Source organism: Podarcis vaucheri (assembly GCF_965113315.1).
Source record: "Podarcis vaucheri genome assembly, chromosome: 4".
NCBI lineage: Eukaryota > Metazoa > Chordata > Lepidosauria > Squamata > Lacertidae > Podarcis > Podarcis vaucheri.
Genome location: NC_138762.1, coordinates 43,415,855 through 43,441,635, shown reverse-complemented (window position 1 = coordinate 43,441,635; position 25,781 = coordinate 43,415,855). Strand labels below are relative to the sequence as shown.

Below are 25,781 nucleotides of genomic sequence, written 5' to 3'. Positions count from 1 at the left end.
CATCAACTAATGGTGATTTTGAGATATTCAGTGCATCATTTTAGAGCAGGATGCAGCAATATTGACATTCCAAAAAAGGGGACTGTCAAGAATGAAGATCAGGGCTGCTTTTGACAGCATAGACAAGCAACAACATTATTTCATTTTCCTTTGACTAAAATGGGATAATACACCACTCCATGCAGTGGAAACCATAAAGTACACTGAGCACCACATATAAAGGGAGAGAAACATGTAATTTAACACAATGACCACAGAACACGATTTTATAAAAAGACAATTTATTTTCAATGTAAAAAACACATTACACAGCATCGTTTAACTGTTCAACTCATATCTTCCAAAGCCATGCTGAACACATTTCTTTAAAAGCTTCCAGAGCTGTGCCTAAAACCTTTCTTCAAAATCAACCAAAAAGATTTCCTGTCCTTTAAGAAAGATGGTTTTGAAATGTTACCCAATTCGTGTTCCAAATGTCCTGAATTCCCAACTGTGAGCTAGAAGCATGGAAAGAGACAAATCAGGATTGACAGGAGCCCTTAGAATGTTTGACTGTTGATTCCATGACTGCAACTCTGACAAATACTGTTGAACACCTAACTGAATCCCATGCAACTTCTTCTCCACAGAGATACCAGAGAGAGTTAACACAAAACAGAAGCAACAAATATTTTCTGGAGAGACAGAAGAGCTACCTTTTAAAAAGAGGAACAATATAAAATTGGCACAATTGGAAGGAGACTCTGGAGTGGTACTACTTCAAGGTATACTTAAGTACAAGGGAGAAAGCATAATCCCAAATCAAAAGGAGCAGTTGAACCTATCAGCCAGATTTGTTTAGAAGAAAAATCTCTCCCCACCCTCTGGTCTAAGAAGCGTGGACAACAACTTGAGAGAACCTTGCTATGAAAGGCAGGGAATCCCTGAACCAAAATAACCCTGAGTTTCTTTCCATGGAGAGGCAAAGTGTGCAATAAGTGTTCAAAGAAAACTAAACTTTCCTGGGCTAAGCCATTTCATAATTATTGCATTTAAATGTTTTTGTTTATCCCTCAAAATGTGAGAACAGAAAGACTCAAGACACAATGTGCATGGAAGGATAATTTGTGCTTTAGACAACTGCTTCTGCTCCACTTTAAAAAAGAAAGAAATAAGTCTTACAACGTGGAGAATGCAACTAAAACGTTAGCTTGCAATATGAAAGGTTAAGACATAGGATTTGTCTAGATGGGTGGGATGTCGGATTAAATATAAGCCACCTGGGGCAATGTTCTAAATGTCAAGTGCAAAAACGGTTTGCCACAGAGAAGGCCCCAAAGGGGCAGATTACCATGGTCAGCCAACCAGAACTCTCATATTTACTAAGCCTTCTGGAGGACTCTAGCCATGTTGACTCCATACAACTTTAAAGTTTGCAGATTTCCAGTGGGTTCCTGCAGCTCTCAAGGAACCTTTCAGGAATCTGAGTTTGGACACTCCAGAATTAAAGCTTGCAAACCTAGCAATATGCACAATCTTACACTGGAGTCAATGCAAGCTGAAACTGGTGATTTGTGAACACCATCTGTGTCTTCATATGAATGTGCTAAGTTGATGTTCACACACGTAACATCCTGCATGCCTCCTTGTGTATGTGCACAATCTCCATTCAACTTGTATTAACCAGTTTACTCTGCAGGTCAACTTCACCTCCAAGCACAATAGAGTAGAATGACCATTTGCTCTTTGCATGAACGTCCAGTCTTAGGCTTGACTCAAGTCACACATGTTTAATGCCTAGAGTTTTCTGGAAAATGTCTCTGTTCTGAATTCTTATTGCTTAGATATGCTGGCTGTGCTGGAAGATTTAGATGCCTTAAGTCACAGGGGCAGCTCCTTGGATAAGGGATAAAGGTATGTGGAAGACAAGATCTAGGTCCCTCTACTTTAGCACCAGAGATCCCTATCATGATCATTTATCCTAGTGTGTCAGCAAAGGATATGCTGCATTATGCAGCATGCACAAGGGAATCCAGAAAGGGAGCACTATCCCCCAAGTATACCCACTGTATTTCTCCCTCCCTCTTTACCCCTACCCTGAGTTACAACTGCAGACACTGATCAATGCCAAAGTCTACTTGGTGGCTGCAAAACCAATTGTGTAAGTTCCCCAATAACAAGCTGCAGATCTAGACTCTTGTTCACTGATCTGCAGGGGTCTTTGTCATGGTGCACCTTAATCTGTCATGGCACACTGCTCTCTGTGACTTTTTTCTACTTGCCCCGAGTCAGGAATGTTTGTACAAGGAGGATTCTGCCTCAATTTTAGACCTTCTGGTCCTTGAGTTAGGTAAACCTGTGATCCACCTAAGAACATCTAGCAGTCTCCATCCAGTTTCTAGAGGCGACATATTCGTTATGAAAAAAAATCACCAGCACAGTGAGCAGAAGTGGGAAAAGTGGTGGCACTTCATGTTGAGGCTCTTAGGAATATGCAGGGCACAGAAGCTCAAGCCCCTCTTATCAGTATGATAATAGTGGGCACAATATGAAGCACAGTGGGAGGCAGGGCACTGTAAGAAAAGGTTTGTATTGCTGCCTACTTCCTTTGCAGGGCTGCTAAACCAGCACTATTAAAAAAAAAAAGACTTCAGAAACTACAATCCAAGTTTTAGTTTTGGATGAATTCCAATCCCACCAACAGCAGACAAGAGGATTTCCTTGCCAGATTCTGTCCGGAGTAAGGGAACCTGTTCTCTCTTCTCTAGGGATCAGCTAGTTATAAAGGAAGACATTTATTGCCTCTGAGCTCTTCCAATTCCATCTTCCTATTAAACAACAAGGGGAAACGTTTTAAACACAAGCCTTGATAGTGAGTCTTAGCTAAAGGTCTGCAGGAAGCACGCTGTGGAACAGTTTGCCTGTGGGGGGAAAAGAACTATCCCTCAAAAAGTGCCACTTGAAGAAGAGCTCAATGCTGACAAACACTACTTGTGCTCTAAATGTGAAACACTGGTAAAAGGAGAAGTTCTATGTCCAGGAGAGAAGGTCAGACAATTGTTGTCAGGGCATTTTGGCTTGACACACTCAAGTCTGAGTAGCCTCAGGCCTTCCAAAATCCCCTCCCTCCCAAAATCGTGTGCATCCACCTCAACTTTGAAGCTCAGTCCATTTCCATAGACATAAGTCGGCGTCTCTCTCGTCGGGTTTCTTGAACTTCCTTCTTGCAGCACCAACGGGAACTGCAGTAGCCAATCAGACAAGATAAGAGTCCAATGACTGTGGACAGGCCAATGCCAATCAACAATGGGAATTTGAAAGCATTCAGCACTGAGGGTGAGGGAGAAAGAAGAAGAAGAAATGTTATGCACAATCCAGGGAGAGTAAATGTTTCTTGCAAGTTAGAAAACGTATTCCTTTGCCATTTGTTACTTGCACCTGACCTGGACAGAGAAAGTAACATAGATTCATAAGGATGTCAGTGCAGTCCCAGGTCAATTTATAAAGATTAAAAATGTTAAGAGTACTGAAAGAAATATTTGTCAGCTACTGTTATCTATGATTACCTAAACATCCCACCTTCCATTCTAAATTTTAAGAAAAAGAATCAAACACTGAGACTTCCCACCAGCAAATGTCCAGTTCAATCTATATTTAAAAGGCAACCATTTACCATGAAGGGCAGTAATCGAAACAACACTGCAAGCCAGCATAACATGGTGGCTTGGAATGAGCATCTGCCTGTAGAGTAAAATGCATGTTGCTTCAAACAACTCACATTCAACAGAAAAACAGCAGATTTCTGCAGACTAATTATACAAACTAGCCAAATAAAACAAATAGAAAACAGAGCAACTACTACTACAAGAAATCGAATTGCAAGCTATCATATTAGTGCGTTCTAGCAGTTCTGTCTGATTTTCCCTGGATCATCACTTAGTGATGCAAGAACGGGAAAACCCTCATGGGCAGTCATAAAAACCAATAGTGGTAGAAAGCATTATGTTGTTTGCCACTATGCTGATAGACAAAGTATGTCGATTACTTCTCAATGACAACTGATAATGCTATATATAAACAAATTGGAGGCACTCTTACCATCCATTTTCACAGTTACAAGGATTGGCTTGGATTTGACCTCCATCTCCTGTTGCCAGATCCCTGCAGTTGACCGTACCCAGGGGGTTACCAAGCAGTAGTGGTTGCCAAAGTCCTGGTCTTCACAGCCATGAATCCTAAGACGGAATTCCATGGGGCTGATTCTTTCCAAGCTGACATCACTGCTTCCATTTCTTTTGGCCTGGGTGACTATCCCTTTCCGATCTAATGAAGCGAGGAAAACGGGGTCTCTGTCCATTGCGATCGAGTGCATGGCAAACCAAGAGACATCGAAGGACATGTCATCTGAATTGGGAAACACCAATGTAAAGGGTAGGTATCACTAAACACAACAGTCCCAGGTAGGTACAGAGTTTCCTCTTGCCCTTCCCAGAGTCAAGTTTGCTAAACTGAAAAGCCTTAATTGCATCCAACAATGAATGGTGTCCAATTTGTGGGTCCTTCTGAGCAATAGCCTCAACTCTAAGCTTGTCAGGAGCAGAAGGAAGGGCTAATGCAGGGGTCAGCAACCTTTTCCAGCTGTGGGCAGGTCCACCGCGCCTCAGACCATGTGGGGGGCCGGACTATTTGTTTTTTGGGGGGAGAACGAATTCCTATGCCCCCAAATAACCTAGAGATGCATTTTAAATAAAAGGACACATTCTACTCATGTAAAAACACGCTGATTCCCAGACCGCCCACGGGCTGGATTGAGAAGGCGATTGGGCCGCATCCAGCCCCCAGACCTTAGGTTGCCTACCCCTGGGCTAATGTGATTATTAGCAAAATAAACTCCATTTGCAGCAGTACATTTGGGGCAATACTACACAGTTATTCTGCTTCAGATTGATATTCTGCTTCAGACTGATGGGGAAGCAAGAACTCAGGGGGGCTGCATGAGACAGCCCTTCAACCTTTGTTAATCTCCAACTACACTGCATTTAACTCCACTATATTCACTGCAATATCACATAGATATGATCTAAAACTGGTTTTGATGGCATCACCACAGTCCTCTTTTTCCAGTCTCTGTTCTCTAGCTTGAATTAATGCAAAGTTCTTTTTACCACCATCTGGGTAAACTGCATAGTTCAAAAACTGAACCCGATATTCCCGTTATAAAAGGGCTGTTTTAAAGCATAATCCCCAATTCATATGTGATGACAAGATAGATTGCTGTGTATGCTCCTATCTGAGATTTCTGGTTTTGCTTATTACAGGCCAGTATGTGTTCATTCTTGCATCATTTACCATAGTTTTAAGATATGCTTGAACTGTTCTTTATGAGGACATGGGAAGAGAAGAGGAAAATGTAGCATGGCTTTAGGAAAGTATAGTAATGCTCATAGAAATATCCAACCTGTTTAAGGTGGAAGGGCAAGCTATTGCAACCTTCAAAACAAGACATCAAATCATGGGTTATGAAACGATATCAGACAGCAGTATTCCCCTAAAACTGAGGTAATGCGAGTAGAAGCAGGTTGCCTTACAGACAGTAGAAACAAGTTTCTGTGATATTGCAAGGTTTGTTCCCTGTATGCATTGCCCCAATTCAGATCACCTACCTACCTATCTACTTTGCGTGGTGTGCCATTAGGAACAAAGGCCTCCAATTTCACTAACAGACTAATCTCTCTCAAATGTCTTTGCACTGACTTCCACCTCTAACACTGGATGACAGGTAGTCAGAGTCCATCAGTATATCCTGCATTCTTCCCTCCAATGTGCAAGATTATACTAAATCCATTAGCAGATCTGCACTTTTAACCTCATTAGACTGGTAGCTGAGAATGCAGTTTAATCGTTGCAACTGTCTTCTAGTCCTAGTCTTCGGAGAGCTGGAAAGCAAGCGTAAGAACCATCACATACTACAAAGAATATATTTACCGTAACTATGCCTGCTACAATATTGCTTGGGCTGTACCCTCAAAGCCAAAGTTCATTATGACAATCTTTGCATGAAGTGGATGTCAACTGATTACGTTCATGATAACAGAAGGCAGTTGCCTCATCTGAAAAGAAGCATGATGCTTATCCATTTTTACTAGACGTGTGAGAGATGCTTTACACACGAGGCTTAAGTACGTGTACATTTTTATATCTTTGTTAAATTTATATCCCATGTTCCTCTGTGTAATACTCAAGGTGGCTAGCAATAAAATAAATCATCTTAAAATTACACTCACACCACAATCTAAGAAGAGAAGTTGAAAATCATCTATCAGCATCCAGTTACAATAATATCAACATGGAAGATGTACAAGGCTCTAGAAGAGTGTAATGGAAATGTTCCCAAGATTACAAAACCAAAATCAACAAAAGTTTCATTGGAGGAGGGGTGCAATTATGCACATCCTGGGTTTATTTGACTGCAAAACTACGCCTTTGTCTACAGGGAACAGTAGGGAATGCAAATCAAAGCTTCATCAAAAGCATAAAGATTACAGAGGCATTAAGACATAGACTGGGAGCCAGAAGGAGGCTCCCAGTCTATATCTTGTAACTCATGAAAGTTACCCTGCCCATGTGAAATACAAAATGCAGCCTAGAGAACTCTAGAAGTCTCTAGCTTGGTTTTTGCCGCATTAAGATATTTTTTGCTGTTATTAGGTACTGCCATTTGTCATAAGCTGTTTATTGACTGCCCTTGTGGAAATTATGTTATCCTGCCTTCTGTTGCAGATAAAAAGGTACCAGAAACAAGCATTATTCACAAGCTGTGCACCCTAATAGGATCATTTCTATTGGATAACCTGCATCATCTGTGCAGTCCATTCATCCGCTGTAGCTGAAGGGAAGCCAATTAAAAAAACCTTGCATATTTGTAGTTTGTCATGTGGACAGCCAATCCGAGAAACTGCCCAAGACCCAACATTAAGATGTCCAACAGATGGGAACAATCTATCTTCATCCAGATGGGTTATCAGAATCTCTGTCCAGAGGGATGCGAATGTCCCAGATACCTTACTTTCAATCCCTAAAGCCATTCATTACCCACATATCTATCCATCTCATTCCTGGACTTCACATTTCTGACTAACTTGATCCAATTACACTAGAACACGCCAAGAGACTCCTAGGAAGAGGAGCATGTCTTAAGCTACTACCTATCTTTTCCACAATTTCATTTTGCTTTCATCTCTCACGGCCCTGACATTAACCTTTGTAACTTTATAATACATGTGAACAATATTTCAGTAAATCTGGTGAATATTTTGTGAGTTGGGATGATATTGGGGATTGCAGAAGCAGCAATAAAAGCAGAAACAGTGGCAGAAGCAGGAATAAAAATATCAGTCAGAAGCAAGATGCAGTGGAATCTAACAGAAGTCCTGGTCGGATTTAATTTTTATACTAATGGACTTTAAAGAGAGATGGCTGTAGGCAGTTACTATTCTAAGATGTGAATAATATTTGTCACACTTTGGAGAAGCTCTTGTGGCATTTTTGGGGATAGAGAAAGATAGCATTTGGAACTGTGACAAATTAAGCCTTAAAACTGTGCACATGGGGCAAATTACAGTGGTAGCACACTTCCTTCCTGGAAGGAACTTTGAAGTGGATCAGCATGTAAAGCACAGAGTTATATGCACGTTTTGATTTGGCATGCAAATCTAAACTCTCTGACCTTTAGTCAATTCCCTTGGTCAACCAGCCTTCAAGATTCTGAGTCCCATCCCCAGCCTATCCTCTTGGCACTGTGTACATTGGCTTGACAGAATAGAGCTCCTTAAGCCTTGCCAAATCTCAGTGTTGAGACCATTTGTATTTAACAAAAGAAAGCAAGGACATAGAGACTTTTCCTTGATTTTGTAATTCCCACAGTAGTGTTTACAAGTTGTAGTTGCAGCATATTAAAGCCTTCTATTCAAATGCTTGTCCATAAAATATGAACTCTGCACACGGACCTATGGAAAAGCTAACCTAAAAACCTGTGGCCCTCCAGCTGTTGTTTGACTACAACTTCCATCCCCCGCCCCCCGATCATGGGCTATGCCGGCTGAGGGTGAGGAGAGCTGGAGTCTAACAACATCACAACAGCCACAGGTGACTCACTCCTGCTTTCAGGGTGTATCTTCTCTACCAAGGACTTTAAGTCTACTACAGCAAAAATGAAAATAAGAATGATTCTGTTTATCAGAAATCAAGTGCTAATGAAATATCTGTAGAGTTATGGCTCTAGTAATCCAACTTTTGTTGTGAAGTAACAGCAGCAAGTATGTACTGCTGAATGGTGGAAAATACAGGTGAGGCTCCATGCAGCACAACCAAACTATCCGTACCTGTTAACTCTCTGGTGTAACTGAATGGGGTTGGTGATCACACAGACTAGTGACAGAACCAATCCCGAGGGAGTGTGGGGATGGGACATGAGAGACACAAGGACAAGGAAAGGAACCACTTTCCTCTGGCCTGGATAGAAACAGCTGTAAACATGGCAGCTGTACTCCTGGTTCCTTCCGGGAACCTTAAACCAGAAGGCTGAAGAAGACTTATAACAGTAGACACGTTTGGTAGGAATACTTGAAGAATTTGACGTTTGTGAATTCTGATACAAACTGACTGGATCTGTAGTTCTCAGGTCATAAAAATTTCAAAGTATGTTTTGAGAGAAGGCATTTAGAAATATGTATACAAACACAATTCTTCATTATTAACGAGGAAGAAGGATGTACTGGGCTTATGGGTGAACACATGCAAAAGTGACATGGACCAGAAATAGTCCAATTCACCCTTCCTTATTGTGAGAGTGATTAGCAATAAGGGTATAAAGTTGCCTGTCAGATTGTAGGTTTTTGCCTTTTATTGTCTGGACCAGTAGTTAAATGGAGTACTTTTGGCAGTACCATTCACTGGACATTAAGTAACTTATGGTATTGTGTTAACAAATTAAAGGTCCAACACTTATAGTTACTGAACAAATTGATTTTTAAAAAAAAAGTTTTAAGGAAAGGAGCAGGCTGACAAAAGGGCATTTGGCTTCTCAGCTCAGCAAGGTTTTTGAAATACTTCCTGTAAGCACTTTGAACACATCAACACAAATACTAAGGATTAAGGAAAAATGAATTGTTTGCCCTAGATGTGTCCTCAACATACTGCATAAAAAGTATAAACACCCATCAGAATTACATTTGTATAGGTGAGCTGCAAAGCTTAACTGAAAATAGCTAAGCCCAGATTTGTGTGCTGAACACCCACAACGACCAGGCTGCTCAGTCAAATAAGCATATTCTGAAATGTGCTGGATGTAGTGTGTTTTCAAGAGGTATACAGTGATGATTAAACATGCAAGTCTTCCACAGGAGAGAAAAAACAAAAAACACCACAGCAGGATTTTGAGTACAAAAGTAAAATTTTATATTATCTCACGAAGGACTAGGATTCTTTACTATGTGGACACTTTCAGATGTACTGTTTTGCTGAGATTAGTTATTGAAGACCTGCAATTCATCACAGGGTTCCATTCTCAACTGAGACACAGTACTCAGGTAATGAAAGAAAGTCTTAGTTCATTGCTAAACTATTAATTAATAAGCAACCATGTTCAAAATTAGATGGGCAGGCACTACAAATTGGCCTGAAAGATAGCTCCAAAAATCATCTGTCCTCTGGGAACCATCTCCAGTTGTGCACGATAAAACTTCTGTCCACAGTTTTTATTCTGTCTTGACAGCTGGGCAAACAGCTGGCATCTCATAGCATACAGAAAGGGTTTGAGTTAACAGTGGATAATGAAGTGTAGGATTGTGGCAGGTGTGGATCTCTTTCCTCACTTCCACGAATTCTAGGGCTGCATCAACTCCATCTATGCTTTCATGGAAAATTCAGACCCAGAACTCCCTGGTATGACTAAGAAAGTGGGACTCACCCAAGCACAGCTGCAGCTTACAGAAGCACCTCATAATTATAATCCAACTCAGATTATAAGAAGTTAGATAAAGGGTGAAGCTAGCAAGTTATGTAGGTTAAAAGAGTCTTCAAGATTTTCCATGGTATTGTGGAAATGGATCATTTAATTCCAACTTCTACTTGCAAGCATAACACATCCTAAATTGTGAGCATGTTCAAAAATAAACAGGGAAAAAGGAAAAGCCATTATCATTCAAGAGGTTCAAATCATACCTGGACTGATTACTGTCCCTGCAATGGAGATGATGCAATCTAATTTCACCAGCTCTCCTCGATAAACTGTTGTTTTATGCGATTCCACAGAGACGTTGAAAACAGGACCTATGAAGAAAAACACATATTTCTCATGTGTGACCTCATATATTACACACAAACAGAAAACCTTACCTAGTATAAACATATATTCATAAGCTGCATCTGGCCAAAGGTTCATGCCTCTAAAATGTACTTAGGAAAACTGAAGCAAAACAAGAAGTGTTCAGGCCCTGAGAACATTTTATGTGCTCAACACCATCAGAATTAGCTTTTGCACCAGTCGGTAGAGTATCAATCTCAGGGTCGTGGGTTCGAGCCCCACGTTGGGTGAAAGATCCCTGCATTGCAGGGGGTTGGACTAGGTGATCCTCATGGCCCCTTCCAATTCTATGATTCTATGAAAATTCAACAGCACTTCACACATTCTGTTGTCAGTGCTGACATTTATGAGAGCACAAGGAGAGCTCTTAAGGCTACCTGTTAGCTGTACAGTAGTACCTCAGGCTACATATGCTTCAGGTTACATACGCTTCAGGTTACAGACTCTGCTAACCCATAAATAGTACCTCAGGTTAAGAACTTTGCTTCAGGATGAGAACAGAAATCGTGCGGCGGTGGCGCAGCAGCAGTAGGAGGCCCCATTATCTAAAGTGGTGCTTCAGGTTAAGAACGGTTTCAGGTTAAGAACGGACCTCCGGAACGAATTAAGTTCTTAACCCGAATTAAGTTCTTAACCCGAGGTACCACTATACTTGCTTTCGAGCTTGGCACCACTAAAACTAGGATTTTAAAAAGCACTATAAATCCAATGATATTCCGTGCATATTTTGATGGTACCAGGGACATAATTTTTGCTACATTATTATGATTATTTGATGTATTTATATTCTGCCTTTCTCCCAAATTGGGATTAACATTATAAAATACAAAGTAACAAAAGCAAACTAGTTAAAAACAGTAATTAAAATGCAGCGGAACATATTTTAAACCAGCCATTAAAATACAGTTCTTCCTGACAGCATTCCAGTGCAGCATCGCCTGCACTTTAATCTTCAAAGGCCTGTCTGAATATGAAGCTCTTAGCCTGCCGGTGGAAGGTTAACAAAGAGGAAGCCAATCTAACCTCTCTTCAGAGGGAATGGCAGAATATGGGAGCAGCCAAAGAACAGGCTCTCTCTTGTGTTACCACCCACCATGCTTCGGGTGTTGATGGGACCAAGCGAATGTGCTCACGCTCATCCGAAGACCTTAGTACCCAGGCAGATTCGTTATCTTTCAGGTTGCCTGTACTCAAGCCACAGAAAGTTTTACACGTGTTAAGTCCACCCCAATTTTGCTGCCTAAAACAAAGGGCAAGAACACCCTTCCTCTTTATACATACAGGACTGGCAACAGGACAGCATACTCCACTGCAGGGGCCAGGCTGTGAAAGACACACACACAGTTCTGCGCTCGAAATACCTTGCTCCACCTCACTCCCTGCTCTGCAGCACCTGCTCTCTCCCCATTGAAACTGGTGGTGCCAGTGTGCATCATGTGGGCAGAACGATGCACATGTTGGGAATTCCATTCCACTCTTGCTGCAGATATGAGGGATTGTTACATGTCACATGTCTGTTTACATTCTGGCACAGATTGCTGGAGTCCTGTGAGCGGAACATCCGTTCTGTATTGCTTTTGTTTTCTCTCTCTCCGAAAAGAACGTCAAGGAGAGAGGCCATGGTTGTTTTTTGTCCTGATTTATGTGTAATAAATGCGTAGTTTAGTATAGTACCCACGCCTCGAGCCTGATCTGTTGTGTGTTTACTCTGCTGAGTAATGTGTGCTCTTGAATGCACAGCAGCTTGAGTCGCAGACGCACGTCGGAGGATGACAACTGATGGATCTCCGCAGCAGCAAGGCTGAGAAGGGAGATGCTCCGGCTGGGGCCAAGCCAGCTGGTTTCCATCCCACGGTTCCGACAGCACATACAAGTCTGATGCTTACTAAAATGCATGGCCTCGTCTGCCGGCCACTCTGCTTACTTGCCCAATGGCACTGTTTGTAATGTGCCGCGGGAAGCTGACCTGATGAAACAGCATGCCAGCCCAGGCAGCTACAACCAAAGACCATTGCCCAGAATATGGGACTTCCTAGGGGAGCTCAGGAGGAATGTCCATGGAGGGATGCCACCCAGCATCCACACCCAAGCTGCCTTCTTATTCTCCATCTTGGACCTTATACCTATTAAAGCCTACCCTTAACTTCCACGAGCAGAAAGCAGTTATGAGAGAGGGAGAAGAGAGATGCTGAGGGGGGGGGGGAGAGTTAATATCTCTGTTTATTTAAAGCATTTTTACTCCAATCTTTGGCCAAAAAGGCTCCAACAGAATCTTATGAAGATCAACAAAAAGATTAAGAAATATCCCGCTCCCATGGTGTAGAAGATCACAGCCTCCAGGGTTGCTCCTGGCTGGCTAAAAAAGAAAGATGGAGAAAAGATATATGTTCCTGCAACATGGCCTTAGTCTTTGTCGAGATTTTTGCTCTTTCAAAGTGAACCAGTACTCCAATATTTGCTGTTTCTCTTACAGTCAGGCTAGGCCAGTATTCTCAAGGGACACATTCAACAGCAAAGCAAGTTTCTGTTAAGGATGTTAGCAGCTTGCAAACCATGTTATTTTTTTCTTGGTCTATGCTGAATCAGCCATAGAAGTCAAACCTCTGTATTGCAAAGAGAATTTATTTTTATTAAGATAACTTTTTTAAAAGGAAAACCAGATATATAACCACTCTCAAAGACACATTTTACTGTGACCAAATTCAACTGTTAGAAGCAGTTACTACCTCAATGATTACTTCAAAATTAACATGGTACCAAATTTCTCTTCTAAATTACATTTTTGTATCGTACAGCATGAGATTGAATTTATCTCTTGCCCTAATTACTTAGATAAGAAAGATGCCCAACAATAGCAAAAATATTTTTTAAATAAATAAATATTTACATATGAGTACTACAATAACACAGAGGATGTAGTGAACCCACATAATCAAGACCATTCCAATGATTATTCACAAATATAAATATAAGATGGGCACATTTTCTTCCTCGCTGCTGAATTTTTGTACCGATAAAGCAATTCCTACATAAGAAGAGTGCCATAAAAAAAAATCTGTTCTACATGCTTTCCACTTCAGACAAAAATAGTTGCATTAAATTAATCCTGTATCAAGTTAAGAGGGAATTACTGCATTTTCTAGTGCCTTATCAGCCTATAAGAGGAAAACCAAATTTATGTCCCTGATGACAGCTCTTCCCTAGAAATTACTGCCAATCGTTAAAAAATGATGGAAGGCATTCCATATATTCAGTGTCACTTAGAATGGTCTATGCATAAGCAGGCACAATTTTGTGAAGACTGCAGAAAGCAGAAGGAACATGGCTAGAGCAATCCCACCTCACTCAGTAGGGGAGATTCGTAGGAGAGCCACTGCCATATCCAGAAACCTGCTGGCTTGCTACAGAAAGGACAGAGTTGCCATTTTCAGAGTTGGCATATTTCTGTCTGGCAACCCTGGAATGCCAGTTCCTGGTCTCAGGTTGTTCCCAGTACCGGCAGCACGTTAGTGACAGCAGCAGAGCTTTCCACGATCACACTGGCAACCATAACCCAAGAACTACCATACAACCCAATTGGTTTAACAGGCGTTAGTTGCTGACCTCTGCTCCTCATCCAAGTTCCCAAAAGAGAACCCTAACAATTGGGCATCATACAAATCAACAGGCCCATGAGCCATAATCCCTATGCAAGACTTAGATATTGTGCAGATTTTACCTTAAGGAATACACCATCATGTAAAACAGGAGATAATATTGATAATTAGTAACCTCCAAAGAAGATCTTTTAGTTTTCACTCATGTTATCATCACTGGGGAAGCTGCATTATTTTATTAGGATGAAAACAAACTGCTGTGATGAAGTTTTATAGAGAACTATATTCTTATTAGAACTATATTTGTGTGTGTGTTTGTTCTGTTGTGAACCACTTTGGGATCTTCAGATGAAGGATGGTATGCAAATTCAATAAATACTAATAAAAATATTTTGTGACATTTTAACTTGTTCTAGTGTAGGTATTACCCAGGTGTAGCATTAAAAGGCTTCTCTGTGCTACTTATTATCAAAAAGTGTTCATAATCAGGATGTATGTATGTTTGCAGACACACATTTGATAAATGCACTTTAATTCTGTGTTGCTTGTCATTTTATTAAGTATTATGATTCAATGATAAGTGTGTTTTACTTTTAAATGGCACTGAATTTACAAAGGAGGGTTTTAAAAAAAAATATGAACAGTGTAGTAATATGAAAATGGGAACAATTTTTCAATCAGAACTGTTGACAACTCTAAAAAGATTCCTATGGAGACGTTCTCAGCTCTTGCACTGGGTTTAGGAAATATGATTTGCCCCAAAGGTGAGGGGCAGAGTTCTGCTGAAACAATTGTTAGACTATCTAGTCTGTCATGCACCATTATTTGAGGTAGGATAAAAAAGGTAAGAAAAGGTAAAGGACCCTTAGACGGTTAAGTTCAGTCAAAGATGACTATGGGGTTATGGCGCTCATCTCGCTTTTCAGGCCAAGGGAGCCGGCGTTTGTCCACAGACAGTTTTCCAGGTCATGTGGCCAGCATGACTAAACTGCTTCTGGCACAACAGAACACCGTGACGAGTGCCAGAAACGCCATTTACCTTCCTGCCACAGTGGTACCTATTTATCTACTTGCACTGATATGCTTTCAAACTGCTAGGTTGGCAGAAGCTGGGATGAGCATCAGGAGCTAACCACATTGCATGGATTCGAACTGCCGACCTTCCAATCGGCAAGCCCAAGAGGCTCAGTGGTTTAGACCACAGCGCCACCCACACCCCTACTGAGGTGAAGTATGACGTGTCAGTGAGAAACCTGATTTAAATTGGATTCCCCCTCCCTTTTAAAATTTCCTAGATTTACATCAATCCACCCTAAAAAAGGGGGTGGGTGGGAAGAAGGAATATACACATAATCGCTGTGTTGATCCCATCCTAACACAACTAAATATGCATTAAGGATCCCAGTGAAACAACTGTGACCTTCACAGAAATACAGTGCCAAAGAAGCAAATTATATTTAAAATATATCCTCCCTTGGGACAGAAAGAGACACACAAAACTCGATCGAACAGACAGTAGCAGCACGCAGTTGCTGTCTGGCCATCCTAAGTTCATAAGAATGCGACTTTCAATGCTACATTGAACACAGAGCATATAACAGCATGCCCATAGTATGAGATATAGGAAAAACTGATGTCATCCACAAGCCCTTCCTCTTCCAAAATATTACTCACATCTACCCTGGCCTCAGACCTTGCAATATTATTGTGAAGCTGCTATCATCTTGTCATTTAATAGGCCCTTCTCTCACATAATTCTAGTCATAACTGTTTTTTCTGTGTACATTCTTCGACTAGCACTAACCACACAGCAGAAGATATTACAAAAACAAAACGTTGTGTGTTTTAGCTGCGGCTTGTATTTCCAGCCACCAATTGACAAGAAGCCGTACCAGAATTATTAAAGCACTATCCTGGGCCTGTGCAGGGGAGGGAGGCGGACAGTCTCTCTTTTTGCTTCGCCTCAAAAAGAAGGAAAAGGCTAAGTAGGATTGTGTTGTGTGAACATAAAAATAGCCCTGCTGGATCAGACCAAAAAGTTCCATTCATCCAATGTCCTGCCAGTGGTCAACCAGATGTCAGTGCAAAGTCAGCTAGCAGGAGATAAGGCAGGAGCCCCTCCTTCTTCACAGGAACTGGGACTCAAGAAGTCCACTGCTTGGAGCACAGAGTTACATAGCAGCCACTCGCAGCATTCTCCTTCATGAGATTATCCAGTTCCCTTCTAAAGCCATATAAGCTAGCGGCCATCACAACTTACAGCAGCAAACTCCTTGAGTTCACTAAGCACTTTGTGAAGTTGTCCTTAATTTTAGCTGCCTTCAAGCCAGTCAGCTTCTTTGGATGAACCCAAGTTTTAGGGAGTAGGAGAAGAATAACAATACTTCTCTCTAACTACTTTCCCCGTGCCATTCATAATTTTGCAAACCTCCACCCCCTTTCTCCACAAACTTTTCTAAATCTACATCAAGTTTCCCCTTAGCTGCCTTACTATGATTATTTAAGTGAAAAGTGCCGATTATTATACTCTTCTCTCACAGAAAAGTTGAAAGAGGGGAGGGGGCTTTAACAAACACAGTTCCAAAAGGAATTGTTGTGAAAATAAGAATTAATAAATGGGGTGGGGTTTATTTGGTGTTTTGGGTGGGTGTGTGTTTTTGGGGTGTGCCAGCCTTCTTGTTCCTGATAAATTGAGAGGGATTTGGCTGAGAAATACAGTATACTATCTCTCTGGAAGAAACTGCTTTGGCCTACCATGATTCATCCTACCTGGGAATTGTAAGGGTTAACAGTGCTTGTGGAGTCAGCATTACTGAACAGTGAGGGACGCAGCTGCCCTTTCTTACAATACAGTGGGCGCAAGGAAGGGCATAAACAGACTCTCCCCTTCCACTGCAAGCCCCACAGACTGGAGTGACTCGTACCGACTATAAGGGGAAAGGCGGCCTCAAATTCATGACTGGCTCATGGTGGCTTCATTTAGCCAGAGCTGCCTCGAGAATTCTGTAGTGGAACTGGAAGGTGGGATATACATGTTTAAATAAATACTTTGATGGTCTCATTTTGCATGCTGTACAAGCAAGTCCCAGGTACGTGCCCCAAGGGTAAACACCGACAGTGTGCTCACACACAGTTCTAATTGGCCACATGCTGAGTATTAGTGCTGGGCTGTAGGCGGGCAAGTATAGAGACTGCTGAAGACATGGGTCCTCGTTGGGATGAAGCACAAATTTGCAGAAGGGTCTAGGAACAATTTAAGAAGCTGTGCAGGGCTCCATAAGCAAAGCAGAAGGAGGCTGGGATGCTCACTGCCCGGGATATTAAGCAGGAGTAAGCTAAAAATAGTTAACAGCTAGCGTATGGAATAGCACCACCAAGCGCAGAAACTGGGCATCCAGGTCCTGTACAACATTTCAGGATAGGACCTATGTGTGCAGTTCTCGCAACCCTAGTATTGAACATGTTGTTCTTCTCTTGCTAGGGGACATAATAAATGTGATATCACACTACCTAGAGCCCTGAAAGAGCACATACTACTTTGTTACTGAAAAGCCAACCTCTTTTATTAAAAGATATAAAGCAAGTTAGACAAGATGCGTCTGAGGTTTTGCCCTCATGTATTTTCGTTATGCCTCTGGTGCTGAAGTGTTGCCTTGTGCTATCTCTTGCCTTCAGGGAACTCAAGAGTTCACTGGCCAGGTTATGCAGCCATGCTTGCAAAAGGTTTCCTTTTGCAGTTTGCAACCATACAGCTCTCATACATCTAAAGCCCAGAAAAGTAGTGCTGAGCAGCTGAACGGTTAGGACATGTGCTTCAGGAGATGGGAGCCTCTCAAAAGCAAAAAAAAACAAAAAAAAAACCCAAACCAACCCTACCCCTTAGATAATTGGCAGCCTTGTTGACAAGAGCCCAAGAATGCCCTGGAATGTCCTAAGACCAACATGATGTTCCAGAAACAACAATGGATCCATTATAATAAATGAGAGATCTTGCTACCAACCTGAAAGTAATTCCTCGTTCTGCTTAGCAGAAGGATATGCTGAAAGGGAAAAGAAAAGTACAAATGTGCCCAAAACCACCACACTGGCTCACATCATTACGAGCTCCAGGAATTGCAGCACCAAATGTTAAAGAAGGATCAGATATACTATTAACAGTTAAATTTGTATTCTGACCTTCCTCCAAGCTCAGACCTGCTTACCTGTGGTTTCCAAGATCTTGCAGACAAATTGGGGTGCCTGCATCATGCCAAGCCTTGAACAGATTTTGGTGCCTCTTGCCTTTAACACAATTTGAGGTGGGGTATATATATAATTAGCTGAATGGGAAGTAGAATAGGGTTATGACTACAGCTCATGATTAGTGAGGAAAGAGCTGAACCATGAGCCCATGTGTTTGGAGAACACACTAATCCAAACCTTGGTTTAGAGTGGTGAGAGAATAAAAACGACTAGGGAAGAACAAAGCAGCCACAACGCCACACAGTCCTGTTAAGGTACTGTTTGACTTACCAAGTTGCGTGAGTCAGGATTGTAAGTATGAGGTAGAAAAGGAAACTCAAGAGTACCTAAAAGATTACGTCAATTGGGTGAATAGAAAAGGGAAAATTTTCGGCTGGTGAAAATAAAGGATCATTTGCTAGCAATGAGAACTCTTAGACTGTGAAATAGCCTTGAGGAAATTAGTGATAGTTCCTGTTTTAAGAGTCTTAATACAGTAAATTGAACAGAGGTTTTTGTTGCACAGTTGGGAACAACCTTCTATTGATACCGAATGAACGAGAATATAGATTAGAGCTCTTGTGTGTCCTGATTTATGAGCTCCAGGTTAGAAGATGTCCTTGCTTCAGACAAGTGTTTTAAAAATATGTGCATTCATTGCACCACAGCAAAACAATGATCAGTGAGTGAGAGTCGTAAGGAAACTTTCCGCCTCAAGCTGGCAATTCTACTACCCCCGGGATAAACAAGGAAGCTTTGTGGCAACTAGAAGACTAACAAATGGACTAGGGCATAACCTTTCAGGGACTAAAATCCACTTCATCAGATGCAACCAATATCATAATAAATCTGTTTGGCTTTTAAGATCCTCAAGACTCCCTTGGTTTTTCTGCAACTAACATTGCTTCTCCACTGGAAAGAATCTGATACACATTCTTCTATGAGAGTTCATGGAAACCTTTCTAAAGCACATCTGCGTGTCAGGGCTCCTAGGGTAAAAATAAATAAATAACTTGGGTTGGAGTGCAGACACCAATTTACACAGGGGAAAAGAGACAGAGAGACCTCCTACAGTTCAGCTAAATTGCACATTCACATCCTGAAGAGCTTTTCTTGAAACATGAAACCATTCAGACAAAAGTGATGCTCCAAACAGCTCTGGCAGTAAGCCAAACCAGTGGTTGAAAAGTCTTTCGATCCAAATAAGTTCTCCCAGCTTCACGCAAAAAATCAATAAGAACACATACATCTATTGCAACAACCACTAAAAGCTTTTATGTGGAAATCTTTGAGATTTCCTTTAACCGTAGTCCCTATACCCTTTATTAGCTTCTAAGGTTACGCAGGGTATTGCCTGAGTTGGGCATGGTTCAGATTGAAGGTCTTGTTTTAAAATAAAACAAGGGCAACATATTAGAGCCACTTCACACGTTTTGTTTTCACCAAACACTGTCATACTATTGAAGCTGTGTGTAGCGTGAAGGGAAATGACTGAGCATCTTCAAACACTGAAGAGCTACTGTTGGGTATGGCTCCTTTGGCTCATACTTCTTGCTCACACTTTTGGTGTCTACTGCAGCAAACTCTGGTGCACTGTTGAGTGCCACCCCACCGTGTGCTTTCACATTTCGGAAAGGAGCTAGCACACCAGCCACAGTAGCAAAGGAAGGAATAAGCTGCAGCACAACATTCATTTCTGCAATCCTGATTTAAGCCACAGCTACCGACAATTGTTGGTGATTCTTGGGGTGGTGGCAGCAGTGGCACCTCTCCACTGGTGCTGGGAGGATGCACCACTACTGGTACCTAACAGTCCCAGATCTGCAGGCTGCTTTCTAGAAGTCTGCTGCAAGGAAGTTATAGGTATGTTTGACATTTTGCTATTGCTTGGGAAGCTGTAGCCTTTTCTCCTTTCCCAGTACCTTATGAAACATAACCCACCCAGCAGAAACAGTTCATTGAAGGTATGATGAACAAATCTCTTCACACACACAGCTTGATCTCAACACTGCATAATGGTTGTTTTCCTCCCCAGAAAAAAATTGTCAATATTATCCCCTTTTCACACAACACTGACTCTCTAGCTGGCAAGTGAGGCACTACAAAGAAAAGGCATGTGTCCTGACTAGCAATGCTCTGACTCTCTCAGCTGGACAGAGGGCACTATGTAGGTGTACATGTGCCAACCAGTAGGCAGTGGGCCCCAAAGCAGATTTATTTTCTTCCCGTTTTTGTTATTTATTTAATCATTTGACAAATAATCAGTAATCAACAGAACTCTGCTCCAAAAATATTACTTAATATCACAATACTCTGCAAGTAAACACAAATTAACGCAAAATTACAAGATTTATTCTATAAAAAATTCAAACCTGCTTGAATTTGCTTTTGCGGGAGGTAATTATTTCCTTGTACTGGGCAATCAGTTTCCCCCAAATTTATTTCTATATTCACCTACAATTCTCGCTCTTAGGTGTTATTTTTTCTGTTACAGCCAAACTTTGTTAAGCCTTTCTTTGCAGGGAGGGAATACTGTAACTTTATGATTTGTTTATTGCTCCAGTAGTTATGGAAGCAGTCAGATGCCATAACTTTAGAACAATTTCCACTTACATTGGTGTTCAATGAATGATCAATTCCAGAGTTTGGGACAAACCAAGTTAAGAAGCAGGGATGCCAGAAGAAGTATAATGGCAAGTACTGGAAGTCCATGGCTACTTGCTTCTGAATGACCTTATAAAATAGTTGAATGCGCAGCTACTTATGTTCCCTCCTGAAGGGTACCAAGCTAGAGAAGGCTGTCTGATATCTAATATGACTAACCCAAAGAGGATTCTCCGTTCAAGCACATCTGACTTCAGAGAAATTTAAGACTTCAAGTGACCATCTTTAAAGGCTCAACGGGCAACTGGCAAACATACAGATCAATACTCGGATGCCCGAGTACCGGTAACTTTTATCAAATTCATATGGAGAGAAGTAATAGATGTGTTCCTAAGAATGGCATTTCCATCCCAATTTCCTGGATTTCAACCAGCTATAAAGACTACAGAAATATTATTTGACAATACCATGACTGTAGGATTTCTTTGTGGAACAGAACTTCATGAATTTCTTAAATGCATTTAACACAGAAATATAAAGGGGACATTCTGATCCACGGACCACAGCTTTTCTGAATGAATCTCTGGGACAGGCACTATTGTCATGTTCTCTCACTGATTAACATTTTGAGCTTTGCACTGACCTGAGGTCTGGAAGTCTATCTGGATCGGGTTGGATAAACCATTGACTGCCTCTCGCCACATGCCTCCACCCCCTGGTGACCATGCAGTCACCACACAGCGATACAGCCCAGCATCAGAAATCTGTGTCTGGTACATCCTGTAGCGGAACTCGTTCTCCTGAACCTTTTCCAAGACCACACCATCCACCCGTTCCTGGTCTGTCCAATCTTCCCGTCTGACCACTGAATCTTGATTGAGAGAAATTATGCGAGTGGTCCCATTAGGAGTTGACCGATCATTCAGGTGCTTCTCGGCTGTAATGAGGACTGAGTAACGGGGAGTCTTGATGTTCTGGGAAGACACCTTGCATGTCATTTCAAAGGTGTGCCCTGCCATGAAGAATGGCTTCAGTTTCACAGCCTCTACGGTCAGCATATAATCTGAGAAGAGCAAAGGAGGCACAGACATAAGCTACAAGCAAAGGATGGACAAACATATACAGCAAGCAAGGGATTAATGCTGCAATCTAACATTCAGCAGTGCATTTCATGTTAAAAAAACTGAGGAGTGGGCATCATAGTCTGTTAGAGGCAAACACACAAAGAATCTGAGGACAATATGCAAACCTAATAGCATAATTCCCACTGTGTTCAAGTACTGTATGCACAAGACCACAGCCCAAGTGGCACAGCCCTTAGTGGCTACTTAGCAGAATGTTGTGACAATACATGAGGAACAGAAGCAGAAAGGTAGGCATGTAGAATAATTATATACTGAGAATTTAATCTTCATGCTTGGGTGAAGTCCTAATTGAGCCTTAATAAGAAGTTAGAGTTTCAATTTAACACTACGCAGTGGTTGCCTAAATGGGCTCGGGTAAACTTAAGAGTCTGAAAAAATAGCTTTACCAAATTTTGTTTATTTATTCTATTTATTAATTATCTACACCGCCCTTCATCCAAAGATCAGAGTAGTTTACAATATTTTTTTAAAAAACCACAAAAATAAATAACATAGTAGCAAACAAAAACAATATCCCCCACCACAGTTCAAAAACCATACATTGGGTAATTAAACAAAGGTCTGGGAGAAGAATAAAGTTTTTGTCTATTGCCTAAAGATATGTAATGAAGATGCCAGATGAGCCTCCCTGGGGAGAGCATTCCACAAATGGGGAGACATCACAGAAAAGGCCTGTTCCCCTGGCAGCACACAAAGAAGGGCCTCAAATGATGGTCAGTTCATATGGGGAGAGGTGGTCCTTGACATATTGCATACCTCTGTCATTTAAGATTTTACAGGTCAAAGCCAGCACTTTGAATTAGGCCTGGAAACTAATTGGCAACCAGTGCAGTCAGGCCAGGATCAATGTAATATGCTCAAACCGTCTTGCCCCAGTGAGTAACCTGTCCACTGAATTCTGCACCCACTGAAATTTCCAAACCATCTTCAGAAGCAGCCCCAGATATATTGTTTTGCAGGAATATAACCTAGAGGTTAACAGCGCATAGGCGACAGAAGTCATGCTATCCTTGTCCAGATAGGGGCACAGCTGGGCCACCACCCAAAGCTGATGGAAGGCACTCCATGCCACTGAGGCCACCTGAGCCTCAAGCAACAGCAATGGATGCTGAAGTACCTCCAAGCTGCGTACCTGCTCTCTCAGAGAGAATATACCCCCCATCAAAAGAAAGCCATCTCCCATCCATCCGGTCTAGGGAACTGCCCACTAACAGTGCCTCGGTCTTATTGGATTGAGTTTCAGTTTATTGGCTTCCATCCAGTCTATTACCAAGGCAAGACATCAGTCCAGCACATCCACGGCATTATCTGCAAGTAGAGCTGTGTGTCATCAGCATATTGCTGACAGCAATATGCTAACAGTCCAAAGCTCCAGATGACTCCACCCAGCATGTTAAACAGCATGTTAAACAGCATGGGGAAATAAAAATGGAAGCCTGAGGAACCCCACACTGAAGTCTCCATAGGGTCGAAGAACACTCTCTAAGCATTATCATCTGGAATCGACCATCCATGTAGGACCAGAACCACTGCAAAGCAGTGCTACCTACTCACTAACTCGGACAGCCGATCCAGGAACATACTATGGCTGATGGTATCTAAAAGCGCTGAGAGGTCAAGGAGAGTTAACAGGGACACATTTCTCTCCTGACAGGTGTAATTATACAGGGTAACTGAAGCAGTTTCTGTGCCAAAGCTGGCCTAAACACTGACTGTAATGGATCTAGAAAATCAGCTTCCTCCAAGATCACCTGATGCACCCACAGTACCTCCTGTTGCAGATGATTTAGGTGACATTTGAGTGAAACAAGCTTAATTCAGGATACAGCATTCATTTGGTTTTCGGATTAATCTCACAAGAATTGACAATACTTCAAAAAAATCTGTAAACTTTTATCATTCTGCTATTATTATTTTTAAAAAATATCCAAAGTCTTCTATTTGATCTTTGACTTGTTTGCAAGAATATCAGATATGCTTCCACGATTAGGCAGGTTATGTTCCATTATTTCAGAAGTACTTTATCTCAGAAGTTACCTACTTGCAACAATTCAGCATAGTGTCAAGTTCTGGAAAGACACCTATTCACCATCTGCATACTGCCTCACCTCAATTTTTAAGACTAAGGTAAAAAGGTGAAGCTAAAGTACCCCGGATGGTTAAGTCCAGTCAAAGGTGACTATGGGTGTGGCGCTCATCTTGCTTTCAGGCTGAGGGAGCCGACATTTGTCCACAGACAGCTTTCTGGGTCATGTGGCCAGCTACTGGTGCATGGAGGATTGTGACAAGTTCCAGAGTGCACGGAAACACCGTTTACCTTCCCGCCACAGCAGTACATATTTATCTACTTGCACTGGTGTGCTTTCGAACTGCTAGGTTGGCAGAAGCTGGGACAGAGCAACAGGAGCTCAACTCATCACACCAATTCAAACTGCTGACCTTCCAATTGGCAAGCCCAAGAGGCTCAGTGGTTTAGACTACAGCACCACCCACGTCCCTCTTTTAAGACTACTGGACTTCTTAAGGCAGAATTGGGATATAACATGCGCGCAGTCTGAGATGGTGGTGGCAATGCAGTCTCATAGGCCATATGAATACAAGATTGTTGACATTTACATCATATGTATAACGAACAGACAGAGAGAAATATTAAGGGACATATATGTTTGGGAGGCTTGAGCATTTTTTTTTTTTGAAGATATATATATTTGAAAAACAGGTTAGTATCCTTGAGCACATAAGTAATGTGATGTCTCATTTTGTCCCAAAGATGTATAATTTTTTTTTCTTACAGAACTTGCTATTGCTGCATTAAAAATAGTTACACACAAACACACATAGAGAATGTAAGAATTCCAACAGCAGTGAAGGAATTGCTCTATGAATCTGAGGGGGGAAACACTATCAAATAGAAAAATATGTAAGATTTTTAGTGAATGCAAAGTAAAAGTTCCATGAACTACCACAAGAAATTATTAGCAGACCTGCATTTGAATATTTAAGGAGAAATTTGGGGAGGGCTAGGAGAAAAAAAATAGGTAAAACATTAATTACAGCCAACCTTAAGGGGGAGAAAATATAAAACCATGCATCAATGACATCTAAGAAGAAGAAGAGTTTGGATTTGATATCCCGCCTTTCACTCCCCTTCAGGAGTCTCAAAGCGGCTAACAATCTCCTTTCCCTTCCTCCCCCACAACAAACACTCTGTGAGGTGAGTGGGGCTGAGAGACTTCACAGAAGTGTGACTGGCCCAAGGTCACCCAGCAGCTGCATGTGGAGGAGCGGAGACGCGAACCCGGTTACCCAGATTACGTGACTACCGCTCTTAACCACTACACCACACTGGCTCTCTGACATCATATAAACTGAACCTGATTTATAAATCTCTCTGAGGATAACTGCTGGGAAAACCTCATGCAGATTATATGCCACATATTTTGGAGACGAAATAAAATTAAAAGTTTTTGACAGTTAGTGCTGTTTTATAATCAATCACAATATACAATATTCCAAATAAGATGGCTTAGCCTCTAAACCATTTTGAAGGCTGCATTGAATGCCAAAAAAACCAATAAATCTGTCAACAGCAGCTAAAATATCAATTGCCATGTATTGAAAAAAGAAAGAAGTTCCAGCTCTACTTGATTGATACTGTAGGATTCAGGTTAGACCATTAATGCAGAAATTATAAATATAATATAGCATAATATAAATTATTATATTTAGGCCCATTAAAATAATCAAAGATCAACATTTATCAATGATAAGGTTGGTGATGATGTATGGCTGTTTATGCTGTTTACGTTGTTGTAATGAATCATCTTGCTTTTGCTTTATGCTACTTATTACCAAACTTTAAAGGACTTTATT

The 25,781-nt window shown here is 41.5% G+C and overlaps 1 protein-coding gene across 2 annotated transcripts in view; it reads right to left on the bottom strand.

Annotated features, from left to right (window-relative positions):
• Positions 1 to 264: 264 nt before the first annotated feature.
• The window catches only part of PTGFRN (prostaglandin F2 receptor inhibitor), a 78,311-nt gene continuing 52,794 nt past the window's right edge, over positions 265 to 25,781 (bottom strand). The window contains exons 6-9 of one of the 2 annotated variants that reach the window (XM_082220479.1): positions 21,407 to 21,826; positions 10,201 to 10,308; positions 4,078 to 4,383; positions 265 to 3,309 (exon numbers count right to left, since the gene is read on the bottom strand). In XM_082220479.1, the coding sequence (XP_082076605.1) occupies positions 3,143 to 3,309; positions 4,078 to 4,383; positions 10,201 to 10,308; positions 21,407 to 21,826 (1,001 nt within the window). In that variant the 3' untranslated portion in view covers positions 265 to 3,142. The remainder of the gene's footprint in view (positions 3,310 to 4,077; positions 4,384 to 10,200; positions 10,309 to 21,406; positions 21,827 to 25,781) is intronic. The other variant, XM_082220480.1, reaches the window with a different exon arrangement.